The sequence below is a fragment of the Phasianus colchicus genome, chromosome 1 (assembly GCF_987193195.1).
Source record: "Phasianus colchicus chromosome 1, bPhaCol1.hap1.1, whole genome shotgun sequence".
In the NCBI taxonomy this organism is placed as follows: Eukaryota; Metazoa; Chordata; class Aves; order Galliformes; family Phasianidae; genus Phasianus; species Phasianus colchicus.
The window spans coordinates 184,547,020-184,565,888 of NC_143436.1; the positions used below are offsets into that span (position 1 = coordinate 184,547,020).

The 18,869-nt window shown below is 37.0% G+C and overlaps 1 protein-coding gene across 3 annotated transcripts in view; it reads left to right on the top strand.

Annotated features, from left to right (window-relative positions):
- PGR (progesterone receptor) overlaps window positions 1-18,869 on the top strand; it is a 37,790-nt gene that overhangs the window by 10,428 nt on the left and 8,493 nt on the right. For all 3 annotated transcript variants that reach the window (XM_090134000.1, XM_031616149.2, XM_090133999.1), the window contains 4 exons: window positions 5,300-5,416; window positions 13,994-14,296; window positions 15,623-15,767; window positions 18,552-18,682. In XM_090134000.1, the coding sequence (XP_089990126.1) occupies window positions 5,300-5,416; window positions 13,994-14,296; window positions 15,623-15,767; window positions 18,552-18,682 (696 nt within the window). The remainder of the gene's footprint in view (window positions 1-5,299; window positions 5,417-13,993; window positions 14,297-15,622; window positions 15,768-18,551; window positions 18,683-18,869) is intronic.

Here is an 18,869-nt window from a genome sequence, read left to right on the forward strand (position 1 = left end):
CAAAGAGGGGAATTTAATGGAAGTCCCCCACTAAGCACTGAGCTTTTTGTAAACAGATTATATTTGGTAAGGTCAGTGAGAGAGGTGGTTTGTTCTTAAGAAGTTAGAGACTAAGTCTCACTTCAGTCTCATCTTATAGAGAAAATGTTAATGCAGTGGATGGTATTAAATAATAAATAAGTATTATTTGAGGTGTTTGAAATCTTGAAGATTGCAGTGGTGTACAGGGACACGTGAAGGGCATGTTCTCAATATGACAAACTCTGTAGTATAGATTCTCGGTTCTCTGAGATGCATGCACAGTGAAAGGCAAGCTCAGCACACATTTGCTGTTTTGCACATAGGAGCAGTGTAAAAGTAGTGGTTTCAGATCAGATCAAAGGTCAGACAAGTTGCATTTCCTATTTCTGAAGAGGAACTATTTGCCTGGTTATGGGAAACACTGATAAGTCAGTCCAAATCCAGAGTAATCCTTATCTGTTATATTAGCTTCAGTTTCAGGAGTCAAAAGTATACTCAAAAACTTCATCTGGGCCATTGTGTTTAGTACACAGTGGTGCAACTGTTTTCCATTTTGTTTTGAAACCATTTTTGTGGTCCACGGGAACCACTGATGGTGGGTTAGTGAACAATTTATTCCTTTGTTTTTTAAATCTACTATCTTAATTGTTTAATAGTTCTTATGATATGAAAAATATTTTAAGAGGTAAAGAGCATATTGCAAGAAAATTATTGAGCAGAACCTGGCTTTCAGGAAGGTAGAAGTTAATGCTGGGAAGTGTTTGGCAATAAAATAATTCACAAAGAGATATGGTATCTATTTATATTTTTAGATATTAGATATTTTATATATTTAATCTGGTTTTTGATTTCTAAAACACTGTGATGTGTGTTGTGAACAGTGGTCTTTCAGTGGTGATATGGGCTAATTCTGTGAGACAGTGTTGCATGGTAAGAATGGCACAGGAAGACAGAATCAGCTATGGGAGAGAAGATTTGAGAAAATGTTTTTGTTTGTAGGCAGTAGGAAATGAGAATTCTCAAACAAGGGTGTTGCTTCTGTGCAGACTGGCAGCAGCTCAGCACAGATGTACTCACACAAATAGCTGTCTGCCTGCGTGTGGTTCTCTCTGTGCAGATACATTTTCCATATTTTGCATATCTGCAAAATTTCAGCAACTCCAATAGTTCACTCAAATGATTTTAAGTGACTTAAGGTGTGCCAGTCAGCTAAGTGAATAGTGTAGTTTTTAAAGACGTTGTATGTGCAGAATTTCTCTGTTATTAGTGCAGATTTACAGTTGTAGTTCCCTGTTTCCATTAGGACTTCCACCTTTACTCACATAAATGAACACAGATGGGGGTTAAGAACAGTGCTATCCTATGACAGTCTGGAGTACATGAGTAACAGGTGAAATCTCCATGTTTTCGTCACACCTAAGTTACAAGCTGAAGCTTTGAGAGGTTGAGAGAAAACTATGATGTGCATTTTTTAGGACAGGTGAAAAATAAACGTGATTTGGAAACTTTACATTGGGAGAAAACTTCCTAGGAAAAGGTGGTTGCCAGAAGGTTTTCATATTTTAGTAAGAGATACGAATTTAAATCTTTGCTTTCTGACCTGGGCTCTAGGGATTACACTGCTGTCTTGGTCTTTGTGTTTTTCTTTTCCAGCCAAAATGACATAAAAGATACTGAGTGACAAGCTGCCAATTGAGCAGGAATTTTTTCTTGACTGGAATCTTTGGATACTTTATCAGTACATGTGTTTAATATTACTGCAATACCCATATATTAAAGTGAATCAATTAATGCATAGCTGATCCTAAAGAATGTAATTTGGAATTTAATCAAATATCTTTGTGTTTTCCATTTCCTACACAATCAGTCCTTCAGATGGTTGTCTGTACTTAAATAGTAATATCGAGCAAGTAGCAGTTTCTTAGAATCCAGCTCTGGACAACAGTAGAAGAACAAATACAATTTCAGATGTATCATTTATTCAGATTTTTCTATCTGTATGAAATCCAGCCGGATGATTGAGATAACTAAAAAAAGCCCTAACAGGTGAAATTATACAAAATACTAGATGAACCTTATATGTGTTCCAAATCAGAATCAGTGGAATGCACATAAAAATGGGAGGTAGTGAGGGAGAGGCTGGATAGCAGTGAGCAGAATGGAAAATCATGTGAAATATAATTCAAACTCAGGATGTGGTTGTGGCTTCTTTATAGCCTGCAAATGAGGAAGTGGTTGACAAGTGTTAAAACTCATGATTTTATCTCCATAATCTCACAAGGGGGTTTAGTGGGCAGGGTGTTGGCTTTTCCTTCGTTCTTTTTTTTAATGCTGGTTTCTTCTTAATGGGAAAAATAAACCAGGTAAACATATAATAAAGACTGTGTCATTGGTCTTTAGTAGATTGCAAGTAGAATGTATTAAATGGGAATGAAATAGTACTTACTTTTTGAAAGTCTAAGCAAATTCTTATTTCACAGTATGCACTGGACAGAGGGATTCTTCAATCCTTTCTAATCTTAAACTGAAATGTGGAGTGCTATGTTCACTAGAACACAGAAACACTCAAGAGCAGTTTTCATAATTATCATTCATTTACAGTTTCTTCTGCAGAATTGAAAACATTTTTTTCTTTTCTGGATTTATAGTAAGCAGTTGGTAAGTTGTTATTTAGTGTTAAAGCAGTTCCTGCATTTTCAGTTGAAGAGGAAGTTGGATCTGTTGATAAACCCTACATTATGATGAGGTTTATAAGGGCTGTAGTGAACCTTAAATGTGCATAACAGTGAATTTTAAGTTTTTCAGTGTCTTGCACTCTTTAGCAGCGTTAGTTAAATTTAAATATGCATGAGTATAAATCATGCTATTAACTTCTGTTGTCATTACTGCTTCCGCTCGAGTTTTTTGCTACTTTTGGCAGTGAGAGCACGCCTTGGGATGCTGAGGGTGCACATCATGTACTGGTAGCAAGAGCATTTTCTACATACGGACATCATTTTAGAACATGTGAGCACTGAGTGTTTGAAGAGTAATGTTTCATGGTATTACAGTAGCTTTGGTAGATCTGCATTTTTGTGTCAATATAAGAAGAAAAGTAAAACTTGAATGCCTATGTCATTGTGAACTGCTCATAGGCATTCACTGGAAAGACATAAACTATTTTTGGTCTTGGATGTGGGCTACATGGACTCAGACCATGCATAAATTCAAAAAATTCCCAAACAAGGATGTCCAGAAGAGATGCTTTTCAAAGAACAGAAGCCAAACAAAACTACAAAACACTCACAGACATAACTTAAACCTTATACTTAAGCATTCCTTTGGAAATTAACTGTTCATTAAAGCGTCAGAATGCAATAATGCAAAGATAATCTCATGCTTCATAGGTTTTATGTTAAGTAACAGAGGCTTAAAGCTGTTGTTGCATTTTAGATGACTGAGTGGTTTTGTAGCTAATGAAGGTGAGGTGAGATGAGGAAAAGGCTGTGAATAAATCTCAAGGAAGATGTGTTCAAAATAAGTGTTTTGTTCATGGTCTGCTGCCAAAAGCAAGACAGATTTGTATTCATTTGGTTAATTTTCGTAGTGGTTCCTGTAAGAAGGAATCCAGGATTAGAGGTAATGGGAGAAATTAAATGAGAACACCTTGTGATTTAAAGCATTAATAAATACATTTAAAATGCCAGGCAGTGTGTCTGGCAATTGCTTCTATTTACCTGTTGTTTTCTAAAACAAAAGAAACGGTTATAAAAATGGATTTTAAGCAATAAGGCTTCTTTCATTTAAACCAGACAAGTTGTTCTTAAAAATCAAGCAAGGTAAGAAGAAAATTAGTTGTTGTAAAGATGTTGCCACAGAAGAAAATTCATTATGTTTCTTGTGGTTTAGCACCATGTCTTTTCTTCCTGTTAGGACAAGTTGTGTTCATCTCCTGATTTTTTCACCTGAGGAATTCATTTTCTTTTTGTCTCTCTCCTATTTAGAAAGCTTATTGGTGAACAGTTTCTAACTTTACTGCATGCAGATAAAGGATGGAATAGGGTAATAAAGAAAGCAGTAACAGCAGCTGAGCAGAATAATCACCTCAGATTTGTTTACTGCTGGGGACATCAGATGGCTGACTCAGAGCAATACCCATCTAGAAATAAGTACAAATCTAAAAGTCGTGCTGTTGTAGTCTTTTATATTTGGAAGTCCACTCTGCAGTATGCCACAGAGAAGCATCCCTGATGTTGGTACTTTCTGTAGTTTATCTGTATCTTTTTGATCCATTTTATTACTCCTGAAAGAAAAATATTTTTTTATGCTTCCGTGTCAGAAACAGAAAATACAGAAATGAATAGAAGGTGATGTGCAAAAACAGGAGGGGTTTTAAAGTTAAGTCTTACAGGATAAATTCTTAATGTGAAGATTTGGTTTGATTTCTTATTACAGCTTTGTTTACTCATGCAAAACCAAATTGAATCATAGAGGTCATCAGTATTATACAAAAAAATAAAAATATACTTTTTAATTCCCTACAAGAGAAATTTCAAAGTATTGGAAGCTTGTTGTGAAAAAAAAAAATCCAGTATCAGCTGGATTTCATGGTTTGCTAATAAAATGACTGCTCTGCTAGAAGATAATTTCATTTGAAACATTCCATTTTGACACACAAATTACAGTCTCTTCCTAACTAAGTGCCTCAGAACAGAACAATAAAAGAGATGCCCTTCCTGAAAGCTAAACTAAACCAAAAATTTACAGCCTTCTTTTTGCTCTTATTGGCTCTGTTCAACTGGTATGTCAGCAGCTGTTGTGCAGACAAGATTCTCCAGCAGAGACAGTTAACTCTACTTTTTTATAGTATTGTGTAATGCTCGAATTCTTTGTTCAATCATTAGGAAATTTCCTATCAATCCAAGAAAATTTAAGTACTTTACCATAAGGAAGAATAATGTAAAACAAACAAAAAAAGTCTGACAGAAACAAATCTGTCATCTTTATTGATTTGCATGAGAAATATTGATAGTTTTCTATTTTAAGTGGTTTGTACTGTCTGCTAATTATGTTGGGTTTATGTAGAAGGGAATGCCAGTCTTAAACCAAAGAAATTATTATATTTAGACAGTTTCAGGTGATTATTTAAAAGCTAATGTAAAATGAAAGGGTCCTTTGATGGGTCAGGTCACTTTTTTTTTTTTTTTGAATCCTGTGTTATTTTGGAATGTTTTTACACAGAAATAATTTTGTCATGTTAAAAAACATTGTATTAATCTTGTTTTTCTCTGTCTTGCAGGGCAGCACAACTATTTATGTGCTGGAAGAAATGACTGCATAGTTGATAAAATCCGTAGGAAGAATTGTCCAGCATGTCGCTTGAGGAAGTGCTGTCAAGCTGGAATGGTCCTGGGAGGTGAGCTGCTTTCCACATCTCACTTGGAGAGATAGGCAGTCAAGAAACTTCACTTTCTTGAGTTTAATATCGATTTGATGCTGTAAAGGAAGGAACCACATTAAAATGATATTCTTGGAAGGATGTTCAAAATAATTTTAATTCTTTCCTTGCAGTTTTTCTTTAATGAAAGTCTGGAAATGCTGGAGCAAATATAACTTTCTGTATGAACTGGTGATGTATCCTTACATTCATTTTCTTGAAACAGGAAGAATTGTATTTTGCTGTTTATTTATTAGTATTCTTGAATCAGAAAATTTGATTAAAAAGCAAATGGAGATCAACACAAAATCAGAAATCAGTACTCCCTCTGCTTTTCTGCTGTGCTCATCATTGCTTTGTTTAGAATTCATCAGTTTTTTTTAATCTTTCTTTTCCACCAAAAGGGCTTAAGCAGTGACTGCAGCAACACAATAGACTTGTGCATACTAGGTGCTGGGAATTCCTGTCTTCATATTATGTCTTACTGTAACAGATTTGTTTTTTAACATAACATTAATCTACATTGAGTCCTCTGTCTTCAGAAGCACAGGGAGTAAATGATACAAGGTCATGTAGTTACTTGACAAGTTTTGCTATGCTAATATGCAGGAATGATATGTATTTTTCCTCTTTTATTTTTTATTTTTTATTTTTTATTTTACATGAGAATTTAAGCTGTACGATGTTTTGCACCAGCACCAGCACAGGGCTTGAAGAAATGTACGGCTGAAGATGAAGCAAAGAGGAATATATTCTCAAATGGAATTAGTAAAAAAAAAAAAAAGAATAGGCAATTTTTTTTTTTTTTTCTACTGCGTTTTAGTGAATTAAGTGTTTCTCTTTCTACATTTCTGTATTGTTTTTCCCCTTGGAAGAAGAACTGGCATTATACAGTTGGTAATTTCATTATTTTGTTGTGTGTGTGTCCATTCATAAATTAAAATGAGCATGTATTTTTCAGGCTGACAGTTTGATTGCACAGCTGTATGCTTTCAGCTTCTGTAATATTCTTTGGCTGCTCCAGCACTTTGCACACATGGCCATTGTGTCATTCTTACATTTTATGCTTTTATCAGTGAAGTAAATCAGTATTCCGCATCGTAGGCCAGCTGTTACTGCCTCTCTGGGCTTCAGCCTTCTTAAGAGACAGTGCTGCAGCTGCAGGGAACAGTCCATGTGATGCAAGGAGGTAGAGGCAGTGCTTCAGGCTGGGCTCTGTTCTGTGACATGCCCCTGAGCTTCTTTGAGTCCTGTTCTCCAAACTGCGTCCCTCTCACCTCACAGCATTGGAGTACAGAGAATAATGACAGCCATTAGCCTTCCCCCCCTTGCTGCACATTGTTTGGCCTCCTCTTGGTGAAAAAAACAGCACTGTCAAGCATATTGTGGCACTAGACTGGGGAAGGAGGACTGAATGAGAACATGTGGTGGACAGCAGCTGGACAGTAGCTCAGCACCTCAATGCCACTCTCTCATTTCCCTTTCTCAGAAGGGGAGGTGAAGAAAATTTGATGGGAAAAAAAAAAAAAAGCTCTTGGGTTGAGATAAGGACAGGGAGATTGCTCACCAGTGACTATCATGGACAAAACAGACACAGCATAGGGAGATTCATTTAATTTTTTGCCTGTCACTAACTGACCAGGACAGTCAGAATTAAAAGCAAACTACAAACACCTTTCCACCCTGTCCTATTTCTTCTTCCTGAACAGTGCACTCTTCATCTCTGCCACTCCTCCATGGTCATTCTCTGCCCTTTTCCACATGGCTTCCTCCCAGAACAGTCCTGTGTGGCCTTCACAAACACTGCAGCTCTCCCAGCACTGCTCCAACACAGCTCCTTCCCATGGCTCCCACCCATCAGGCACTGCTCCAGCTCAGCCCCATAGGCAGCAGCTCCCCCAGCCCTCCTGCCCCACCGTGGGCTCCTCTCTGTGGGCTGCAGCTCTGGACCAGGCTGCTTCTGCAGGAGCATCCGTGGGCTGTGCTTCCTTCAGCCCTCATCCACTGCTGCACAGTGGGCTCCTCCATGGCTGCATATGGAGATGTACTCTGTGCTCCGCCTGTGGGCTGCAGGGCGATAAGCCTGCTCCTCCTTGGGCCTCTCTTGGGCCACAGGGAACTGCTGCTTTGTGCCTGGAGCACCTCCTGCCCTCCTCCTGCACTGACCGTGGGGGCTGCAGGGCCACTTCTGTCCCATCTCTCACCCCTCTCTTCCTGCTGCAGTTGCACAGCACTGTTTCTGTCCCGTCAATCCACTCTCCCAGAGGCACACCTGGCGTTGCTCACGGCTCAGCTCTGCCCAGTGGTGGGTCCCTGTGCTCACACAGCCACCCCTGCAGTCTTATCACATCTGAAACCTTTCTACACATAACTACGCATATCCTTTGGATCCTTCTTAGGGAAGGGTGTTATTTTAGATCTGGGGGAGGAATCATATAAAATCCTGAATTAGAAGGAACCCTTAAGGATCATCAAGTCCAACCCCTGGCTTCACACAGGACCATCTTAGACAAGACTGTCCAAATGTTTCTTGAGCTCTGGCAGCTTGGGGCTGTGTCCACTGCCCTGGGCAGCCTGTTGCATGCCCACCATCCTCTGGTGAGCAATTTTTTTCTAATACCCAACCTGACCATCTCAGGATGCAACGAACATACATTTTGCTCCGTGTGTAGGTTCCTAAAATGTTAGAAAGTTGGACTATTTTGCTAGCAATACTGGTGAAACAGTATGTCTTCATTAATATGTTCTCGTATGAGTCATATTTGAAAACAAAATCATGTCATGTATGGGAAGAATATAAACTTCCTTGTTCTCTCTGTTTTTTCCAATCTATTACTAGGAAGGTGTAAATAGTTTCTTTGTAGTTGGTGCTAGGTGGCTCTATCTAACCAGTTTGTGCTGGTGTTTAGCCCTTTTCTAAACATACCTAACCAGTGCTGTCTTCCATTTATTGTGGAGGCTGTTCCAGTCCAGTTCTTGGAGGTACATGTGATCTCTGCCTGCATATTCCTGCCTGCTCCAGTGATGTGGTAGCAAACAGGAAGAAGGGAACAGTGATGCAATGGAATAAAGAAAATACCAAGTGGAGCCATGACTGTGGCATCTCTATTTTTTTCTCAGCCGGTTCAGATTGAGTGTAGTGTGTCATGTGCTCTTAGTGATGTGAATAGGTCTGGGGAGAGTAGGAAACTAATTACTGTACACAGACTGAAGTGGAGCAATTAATGCTAAAAAGGGCAGAAAAGACAAATTTAGGACCAAAAAAAAAAAAAAAAAGATGAAAACTGGATCGATCTTATATTGCAAATGAGGATTTAAAATCCAAATTAAAAAAAGCCCTCTATATTACTATTGGTCTTACTACTCTCATATATCTTACTTTTGCTCTTTACCATTTTTTGCACTTCATTTGCTGCATACATCTTGCAGTGTTTATCACAGCATACTCTGCTTATTTGTCCATATCCATTGTCCATAAGCAAATTCCCAATCCATAGAGAAAATGGTATACTTGGATACACAGTGAACTATTTTTTGGAATTGTTCGGTACTTCAAATCTTTTCCTGTGTTTGCATCCTGTAAGAATGTTGTGCATTTTGTGTTTTCTGTCCTTCAGACAGAACTTCCACAGATATACTTACTTTCTTTTGCTTATATGTGATTTCTTAATGCTAGCCTTCAGTAACTGAGAAAGGACCTTCTATAGTATTTAATCAAGGTGAAGAAGGCTTTAAGATTTTATAAAATGTTAAATATAGATTCCAAATACGTTAAATTAATTTTATTGTTGGGAGTGCTCTTATCTTCCACTGAATGTTTCTGAATGGCATTCATATAGATAGATGAAAAGTGTATCATATTGACAGCAGCTCCATTTTCTGCCCCTACTTCACAGCAGTTAAAGGGGTCTGTACTGTTTTCAAAAGAAATTCTAGTCAGTGCATTACATAGTAGCAAGAAATAGCTTTAGCAACTGTTATTTCTTGATGTATACAAAGAAAATATTAATGAAAGCATGTGTTTCATAATGTCCTGGTTTTCCTTCTCTGTGGGAATGTTAATTTAAGTTCTGTAGTTTCATAACTGCACGTGTTAATCTATTTCCTTTCTAGTCTTCTACCTAACAGGGTAGCAGAAGGCTGTGTCAGATCCTGGAGTAAACGAATACTCAGCTTTTTTTTTCCTATCAGTGGATTTGTGATTTTCCCAGGCTGACTATCATTGATTCCTTGTTCTGCTCTACTGCTAAATCATCACATTATTCGTTGTTTCAGTCAGCTTTCAGTCCTCATTGCAATGATTAGATGCAGACAAATCTTAATTAATTTTCCAGGTAATGGAAGTGGTAATGTCAGAGGGCTTATTAAAATCAAGATGTATGACTTCTGCTTTTTTGCTTTGTTCCTCTATTTTGTATACACCCTCCTAGAGTGTACACGGTTTGTTCTGCTACACAAAACGTAAGAGCAGAGTGACCTTAAAGTCAGAACCACAGTGTTCTGTCAAGAATAATAAGTCATTGACATTTTTCACCTGATTAGAGTGATTGCAGGGTGTGAGGAAGGACAGTGAGGTTTTTGACTTTCACTAGAAATCGATCCATTCTAATACAAAATTTCCACTATTAATAATGACGGATTGGCTATTTTATTCTGTATGCCTAGTTAAAAGAATATTAAAAAACAGAATTATGATATGTGTAATGGAGAAAATCACAGTATATTTGAAGCTAAGATGATGTAGATTTTATTGTTTTTATTACTTTGTCTTCTAAGTACACATGCTACTCAAATACTATATCACTTGCTCTTTGTAGTAAATCGGGGAACTGTGAGTACCAGGGGAAGCTGCTTGAGTGGCTGGCCATCCAATTTAAAACAAATTAGTGAAAATTACAGAAAGAAAAGATGTTCTGTATAAATGTGCACAGAATGACCTTACACTACGACAAATAGTTGCCAGATTGGATTAGTAGTCTTTACATTATGGGGCATAGTAGAGACATTTGCTTATCTTAAAGCAGGAAATTATTTCAATGTTTTTGTAAGCTGCAATTGAAAAAACTATACTGTCTTCAAATCTTTGTTGTTCTCCCCATGTCCTTAAGAGTTTGTATTCATCTGTGATGGTTTCCTTGTGGTAGATGGAAAGTTTACTGTGAGTTACCTATAGGTAACAAGTGGGTTTGGTGTACTGCTAGCTTGAAGCAGCATGGTTAGACATAAACACATACATAGTTCTGCAAGCCAGTGCAACATTAATTCTGATCCATTTAATCACTTGGAAACATGGGTACTTATTAACTACTCACATTTCCACATGGTAAGTGCTCTGTCTGTTTCTTTCTTTACTTGTTCTCTGAACTGTAAAAGTATCTGAAACCATTATTTCACAAAATACCTGAAATCGTTATTTATGAACTACCAAATGCATTGTTCCCTCTCTGCTTTCCTTCATGCCTAAACAATACTTAGTGGGAAACTCCCAGCATGTTTAGGACTATATGTGTATTTTCTATGGTAGAAATTGGTCCAAGTGTCTATTCTTTTTCTGTTTTTTTTTTTTTTTTTTTTTTTGTTGTTGTTGTTTGTTTGTTTATTTTCTTTTTTGGTGTTTTTGGTTGTTTTTTTTTGTTTGTTTTGTTTTGTTTTATTTTGCCCAGATGCAAGATAATTTGTAAGTTGGTCTTGGGTAGTTTACTAAGGACTCACTGAGCAGGAATATTTGTATCCTTATTCCAAGTGATAAAATAAGCATAAGATTGGCACAGAACTGGATACAGAGCTCATTGACCTCACAGTTAAGTTAGTGGCAGTACTGCCTGTGACTTCAGTGGATAATGACTGCTGTTGAAGAGCCCATCCTTCACATTTATACTGTTAATAACATGTGAAGTGTGACCAGGGAGGGAGGTGACTCTGCCCCTCTACTCTGGTCTTATGAGACCTCACCTGGAGTATTGTGTCCAGTTCTGGAGCCCTCAACACAAGAAGGACGTGGAGCTGTTGGAGCAGGTCGAGAGGGTGGCCACGATTATATCAGAAGGCTGGAGCACCTCCACAGGGACAGGCTGAGAGAGCTGGGGCTCTTCAGTCTGGAGAAGAGAAGGCTCCAGAGGGACCTTAGGAAAAAGGGGCCTACAGGAAAGCTGGGGAGGGACTTCTAATAAGGGCATGTAGCAAAAGGACAAGGCTGGGTGGGGTTTTAAGGGACGTTGGAACTGGATGACCGTAAAGGTCCCTTCCAACCCAAACCATTCCATGATTCTATGGTTCTGTTTCTTGAAATTTTGTTTAGCATACTCCCTTTGGATTTTAAATACTATTCCAATTAAAATGGAAGTTTTGCACTTTTTTTCTTTTTTGTTTGTGAAATGTGTAAGTATTCATATTTGTGATAGGAAAAGAAAAAAACTTCTGCTTTTTAAAGCAAATTCGAGCTTTTTAGTTGCATTCATCTACTAGGTCCTGTCTGGTTCAAAAACAAGAGGATTGGTTCTGCCTTCAGCTATGCCAGTGTACATCAGGAGTTACTAAAGTCATGGAATTTTTTCTGTATTAAGTATTTAGAAAGAACAAAAGGAATCTCTCCATGTTTGATGTATTGATCTTCCTTGATGTTATACTATGACATTAATGTACTAATGAATGTTTTGAAAAGGTCAGTGCAAGTCTCTGGAGCATCCATCTTAGATATTCCAAAATGGAGATACAGGATTTTGATAAATTTTGTTATCTTCTATTATGTGGGAGCATCTGAAGAAAAGGGAATAGATATGTTCCTACATAAATCCATTTTATTGAAACCTTCTGTTTTTGCATGTGGTTTGGGGGACAAGAAATTTCCAAGGAGGAAGGTGATGAATGAGACACACTGCTTGCGTCCCTAGGTTCCTCCATTGCCCTGTTGAGAAAGGATTCATTGCACATGCTGAAATTAAGGTGTGCTCCCTTACTCCAGTATCCTGGAGTCTCTTTGGTGCATGGGTTGCATTCTGACAGTGCAGCAGCATTATCAACTAAAACAAAAAGAGGGCAGTAACAGAGATTTGTCTGTCACATTTATTTAGTGTGTGTTATTTCCCCTGTCTAATATTTCGCTTATAAATAAAAATACTGTTTTTTCAAAAGATAATATGATATGCATTATTTCAACCAAATGCATACACAGTGCTACACTTCTACTACTCTTCTCATTTACTTTTAGTGTTATTTGTGTTTTACATTTTTACACCACAATTTCTTAATGATTCAGTGATATGATAGGCAGGGATTTTCTTTTCCACCCATGAAATTTGCTGCATGTCTTTTCTACTTTTTACAGTACAATGTGCAGCACCTCAACAAGTAAAAATATCAAGATGACTTCTGGTTTGTTTGATATATATATTTTTTGAACAGAGTATTCTCCTTTCTTATTTTCTTTAAGATTGAAACTTGTGAGCCTCTTAATTTTATTGAGAGAATGACTTAGTATATGTTTGCTGTCACCCTGCATCTCCCTCATTATTCCACTGACATCTATATCAATATAAGTACCAGCTTCTTTATTATGACATACATCTTTTACTAAGGAAAACTTGTTTGTCAGCACTGAGGTATTTAATGTTCTAACAACAAGTTTTAACTTTGATGATCTGTTTAAAGCAAACATGTTCCATGTAGCTGTAAATAGGACTTTTCCTTGAAACCTGTACTTTGTTACTGAGTGTTGCTGTCTTCGAGCCCTTGAAGGTTTGGTTTTTGGTGTCCATGTGGTGTACTTCCAGCATGTTGCCCTGAAAGAATTTGGAAGAGTTGCTACCTAGAGCTCTGTATGTTTACAAAGCCATAGCAGGTGTAGTCTCTTTGTTTTTATTTTGGGAAAGCAGTTCAAGTTTTGCTTTGTTTTGTTTTTCTGATTTTTTTTTTTTTTTCCCCAAACCACTACACTCCAGAAAGTGAAGAGTTTTCGAAGGGTTAGCATGATTTTCCAGTATATGTTGACCTTTCAGTCAGTTCTGGATTCTGTTTTCATTCTTGTGAACAGCAGGAAAATATTACATTAAAGATTACCAAGATAGAATTTATCTATGAGACTGAAATGCCTTCCTGAAATTGAAGGAAAGGAATTTTTCTGTGTGATAATTACTTACTTGCATTTCTGTTTCTGAATATTAGTGAGGAAAAAAAAATAAAAAAACAGTGTCCTTAATTAACACTGAATAGCAACCGAACTGTAGAGCCAGCTGGCTGGGCTGTCAGATGGAGCTGTGGGAAGTGAACCAGAAAAAACTTTACGAGGTTACAGTAACCTAGAATTCATGCAATAATTTTAGTGGGTGGGTTCCATTCATCTCACAGTGCAGGGAGGAGGTTTTGGAGAGATAAACTCCTAAGAATTTTCCATGATTATTTCTTAATTATATAAATAGTAAAAAAAATAAACTTAGAAGACTGTTCTATTTGTTGTAGATGGAAAGGGTAATCTAGCACTACTGGAAGATATTGATGTTTCTGGTTAAAGTTTTTTAACAGATCTGCAAATTTATTTATTTATTTATTTATTTATTTCAGGTCGAAAATTTAAAAAGCTTAACAAAATTAAGGTTGTGAGGACATTAGATGTTGCACTCCAGCAGCCAGCAGCCCTTCAGGATGAAAGCCAATCTCTAACGCAAAGGCTGTCCTTTTCTCCAAATCAAGAAATACAGTTTGTTCCCCCAGTGATAAGTGTTCTGCGAGGCATTGAGCCTGAAGTTGTCTATGCTGGTTATGACAATACGAAACCTGAAACACCAAGTTCCTTGCTGACCAGTCTAAATCATCTTTGTGAGAGGCAACTTCTTTGTGTAGTCAAGTGGTCAAAATTGCTACCAGGTAATAGCAGTTCTTGTTGTAGTGAATTCTTGTTAAGCAAATATGTCATAAGACAAGCAGTCAAAAGAGAAGATCGCTTGTTTATTGTCTGCATGTTACTTAATTCTTAAGAAATTGTTAAAGGCTTAAGTTTCCACTTCATCAGATGATGTATGCACTAATCAAATGCGTTTTAATGGGAAGTCCTTTGTAAATTAAAATGTGTTTATACTTATTCCAAAAAGAAACAATAGAAATCTAGAGTATTTCTATTCTTGATCATAACAACAGCCTTTCCATCCTAACTCTTCTGACTCTACTATTCATACTTTGAGTTTATGTATTTTTTTTCTTTTCTGCATGTTCTTCGTTCTTACTCTTGTTGAAAAGAATTTTAAAAGAAACAGAGAAAAAACTACAGTAGCAATAGCTAAACAGCTCACAAATACTCTATGAATGAGAAACAACTGAATTTCTGAGGAACTAAGAATTACAAAAGAAAAGGTCATGATTATATATCTGTGTTCTCTGTATGGTAATAAAGTCCTGGTCCTGGGATCTATAAAAATCAGTATATTAAGTTGGAGGCCTAGAAATGTGGTTTCATTTGGTCTCAACTGACACTTCAGTCCTGCAGAAAAGTGTCAGACCTCGTAGTTGAACTGGGATTTTTCAGTCTGGAGAAAAGGCTCAGGAGATACCTTACAGCTCTCTACAACTGCTTGGAAGGAGGTTGTAGTGAGGTGTAGCCAACCTCTTCTCCTAAGTAACTAATGATAAGATGAAGGGAAATGGCCTTAAGTTGTGCCAGGGGAGGTTCAGGTTGGATGTTAGTAAAAATTTCTTCTCAGTAAGAGTGATGAGGTGTTGGAACAGGCTGTGGAAGGAAGTGCTGGAGTCACTGTCCCTGAAGGTGTGCGGGGAAAGGGTAGATGTGGCAAATGGATGGTGATAGGTTGATTGTTGGACTAGATGATCTTAGAGGTCTTTTCCAACCTTTATGATTCTATGCTTTTGTGGTATTTCATCTCATTAAGTGAGAAGAAAACAAAGCTTTTTTTTTACTGAGTGGGCTAATTTTCTGTTGGCTTTTCGAGCTGAACCAGTTCACTGAGGATAGGCTGAATGCCAGAGCTTGCTTGAAGAAGGTAAGAGCACCAGCTAATGAAGAACAGTTTTTGGTGACAGGAAGCTGTTAGATCATCTCTGCTACTTAGCTGCAATCTTTAAAATTATCGAAGAGCAGAAGTTACCATAGGCACACACACAACTGATGTTCTCTGGGTTTAAATGCATTAAAGGTGTTCATAGGTGGATGTTTATTGTGTTATTTGATTTCATTTCCAGGATTTCGGAATTTACATATTGATGACCAGATAACTCTCATCCAGTATTCCTGGATGAGTCTAATGGTTTTTGCAATGGGATGGAGATCATACAAACATGTCAGTGGTCAGATGTTATATTTTGCACCAGATCTGATTCTGAATGAGTAAGTAGACACTACTCATGCACAATATGAACATTATTTTGAATTTCTTTGTGTTGATGGCAATGTGACTTCACTGAGAGCAAATTTTTATTGATTATTTGTTCTGTTTCAGAATTAACAGCCAAGTCCACTGATGATGTAAAATTCAGTGACACTGAATTTGTGTGCCAAACAAAATAAGTTCATACATTATTTTAATTATCTAAAGAGAAGAATTAGAATTATACTGTCAGAAGATTTACATGAATTCAAATGCGTAACACAGAAGTTCACATTCATTAAATGGAACTAAGTGGGATTTTCCTTGGTCGTTGTTGATTTGGATGGGTTTTTTGTGAGATGGTGGATTAAATTCTTTCATCTCCCATGTGAATTAACTGTGCTGTACAAATTGAAATGCTCTGTAGGGATAAAACTCAGAGAGCTTCAAATTGTATTGGGTCCCCTGGTGTCCTCTGGGATGTATCTCATGGTTATATTCAGAAATCCACAGTAATGGCTTTAGGCAGTAATGGTATGTCTTGGTGTATTACCCTGCGTGTGCTCCACTGCATGCCATATGAAGAGGACTGTAAGTACTTTCTTCCAGAGGAGTGTTGAGATTTATGAGCCCTGCTTATAATTCCTTGTAGACAGCTTCTTGTTTGCAGCACAAGACCATTTATATTGAGAAAGAGGTGGACTGACCACATGCAATTCTCTCGGCTGTAGAACATCTTATCAGATTAGTGTCAGAAAAATTATAAGCAAAGAGCTAAACATGAGGAGTAACTGTACACTAAATCAAAGCTGCCACTATTTACTGGGGGGAAACAAAAACAAAAACAAAAACAAAAAACTTTTAGATCAGTGAAAGGCAACTGCTGAACACCAGCAGAAATGGCAACCCTCCCTGCCTCTTGCCCTGGTCATGCATGCCTAAAATTTTACTTAAGCAGGATCAAAGGCTATTTGGCTGCATGGTAAAACAGATAAGGAAATGACATATTTGAAAAATACACTAGGATAAAACCTGACTTGGCAATTAAGCTGATCCCTGATCTGACTCACCATGCGGGCTGGAAGGCACTAATGCCAGAAGAGTAGGAGTGCACACCTAGAGGTGGGAAGAGATCATAGAAATTCCATCTACTGTGGCAACACACACTTAGGTTGTTTTGAAATAACCATGAAACCGCAGTCCAAAGATTGTTTTGAGGACAATTTGTTATGTACTGAATTTGTCTGAAAATGAACTGGTAATGCTTCTAGAGTGTGACTTGCTCAGTAGCATAATTTCAGACAGTGAGCAGTGTTGGGATGACAGTGGTTTCATGGTCTCGTACTAAAACACTACAAGGCTTTACTGTTACACCTTGTGGTCTCTGAAAATATGCTTATGAACAGCATCTAATGCACCTTGAAAGCTATCACTTATGTAAAATGCTATTTATGAATAGGGACTATCAGAAAGGCCAGGCTGAATGGGGCTGTAAGCAACCTGGTCTAGTGAGAAGTGTCCCTGCCTGTAGCAGGGGGGGTTGGAACTGCATGATCTTAAAGGACCCTTCCAACCCAAACCATTCTATAATTTCATGAAAAGAATAGAAAAGGAGAATTAAAGTGGATATGGAAATAAATACAGCCAGATCTTGCAGATCAAAATTTCATGTTGGAGTCATTGAAGAGCTGGTACAAAATTTTGGATATGGTACAAAACTGGAAATATTTCATTTAAAATAACAAAAACACTTTAAATATCATAAGAAAAAAGCCTTCAGTGCATTGAGAAAAGTATTTTATTAATGGAAAATATCTTCTATTTCTGTTTGGAACACTGTCTGTAGTCAGTTTGGAATGCTAGTCTGAACTCAGAGTTACAATTCTCATTGTAACAGGTGATAAAACTCCACTGGTCTCATGGGGAGCAAAATTTTATCAGCTTGTAATTGTTGTACCTCAGGGTACAGCTTTGTAAAATAACTCCACATTACTGCATCTTCCAGTGAATGTAGAATGAACTCAGTTTAGTTTACAAACTTCATAATGCTATTGTTTTCACCATTTCTGTTAAAAACTGCCTTTCTAATAAATAAATGCAATAAAAAAAATTCACTACACCAAAATCTCAAAGAGAAAAGTAAGATCAAAGTACTGCAAAAGACTAGATAATTTTTGTATTTTCTTGTGAAATGTCCTATTTACTGCTGCAGGAGTTCAGGTAAGGCTGTAGTAATGTCTAGTTTTACTTAAAATACTTTTTAAATATGTATACATTTAATACTTTAACTGTTTCTGGAGTGCTACAAAATAATTCAGTTGCACTTAGCAGAATAATTTTGTACTAGCAACAAAGAATTTTGATGTACATTAAATAGAAACATCTTTGCAAAACCTATGAACAAGTTTCTATCAGCTTTCAGCCTCTTTAGTTTTATGCTTTGTTTTCAAAGAACATAAAAATCTATCAATTTCTAAATAAAAACACTTCATCATAAGTATTAGTTTATTATAAATTAATAGAAAAACTTTATTTTTGGTGATTAGCAGTCATATGTGATAGTCTACAAGTTCTTTTCTGACCTGAAGTAACGGATTAAACATCGAAAATAATAGCTTGTTACTTACAATTAAAAAACTAGTACAAAACAGTAATTAAATGGTTCGTTTTTCTTAATTTCAACACTGTGTTAATTATGCTGCTAACAAGGCACTTCCTTGAAACAATTAGTAAGTAAGCTGCTCCTCTTCTTTATTTTCATGTTATGTTTTTTTATTTCTGTTTTTCCCTTTCCTGGGTGTAAGACAGAGGATGAAGGAATCATCGTTCTATTCGCTGTGTCTCTCCATGTGGCAGCTCCCACAGGAGTTTGTCAGACTCCAAGTTAGCCAAGAAGAGTTTCTATGTATGAAAGCACTACTGCTTCTCAATACAAGTAAGCTCTTTTGTTTCTAACGTATCACTGGTAAAATCTTTGTTTTGACAATGTTGTTTAACTTGACAATTGCTGAGCTTTCTGGCTTAACAAATGGAAATTTCTTCAGGAGGAAAATGTTAGTATATCAAGACCTAAAAATATGTTTGCAGTGTCTGTAAGGAACAAATAATCTGTTTCATCATTG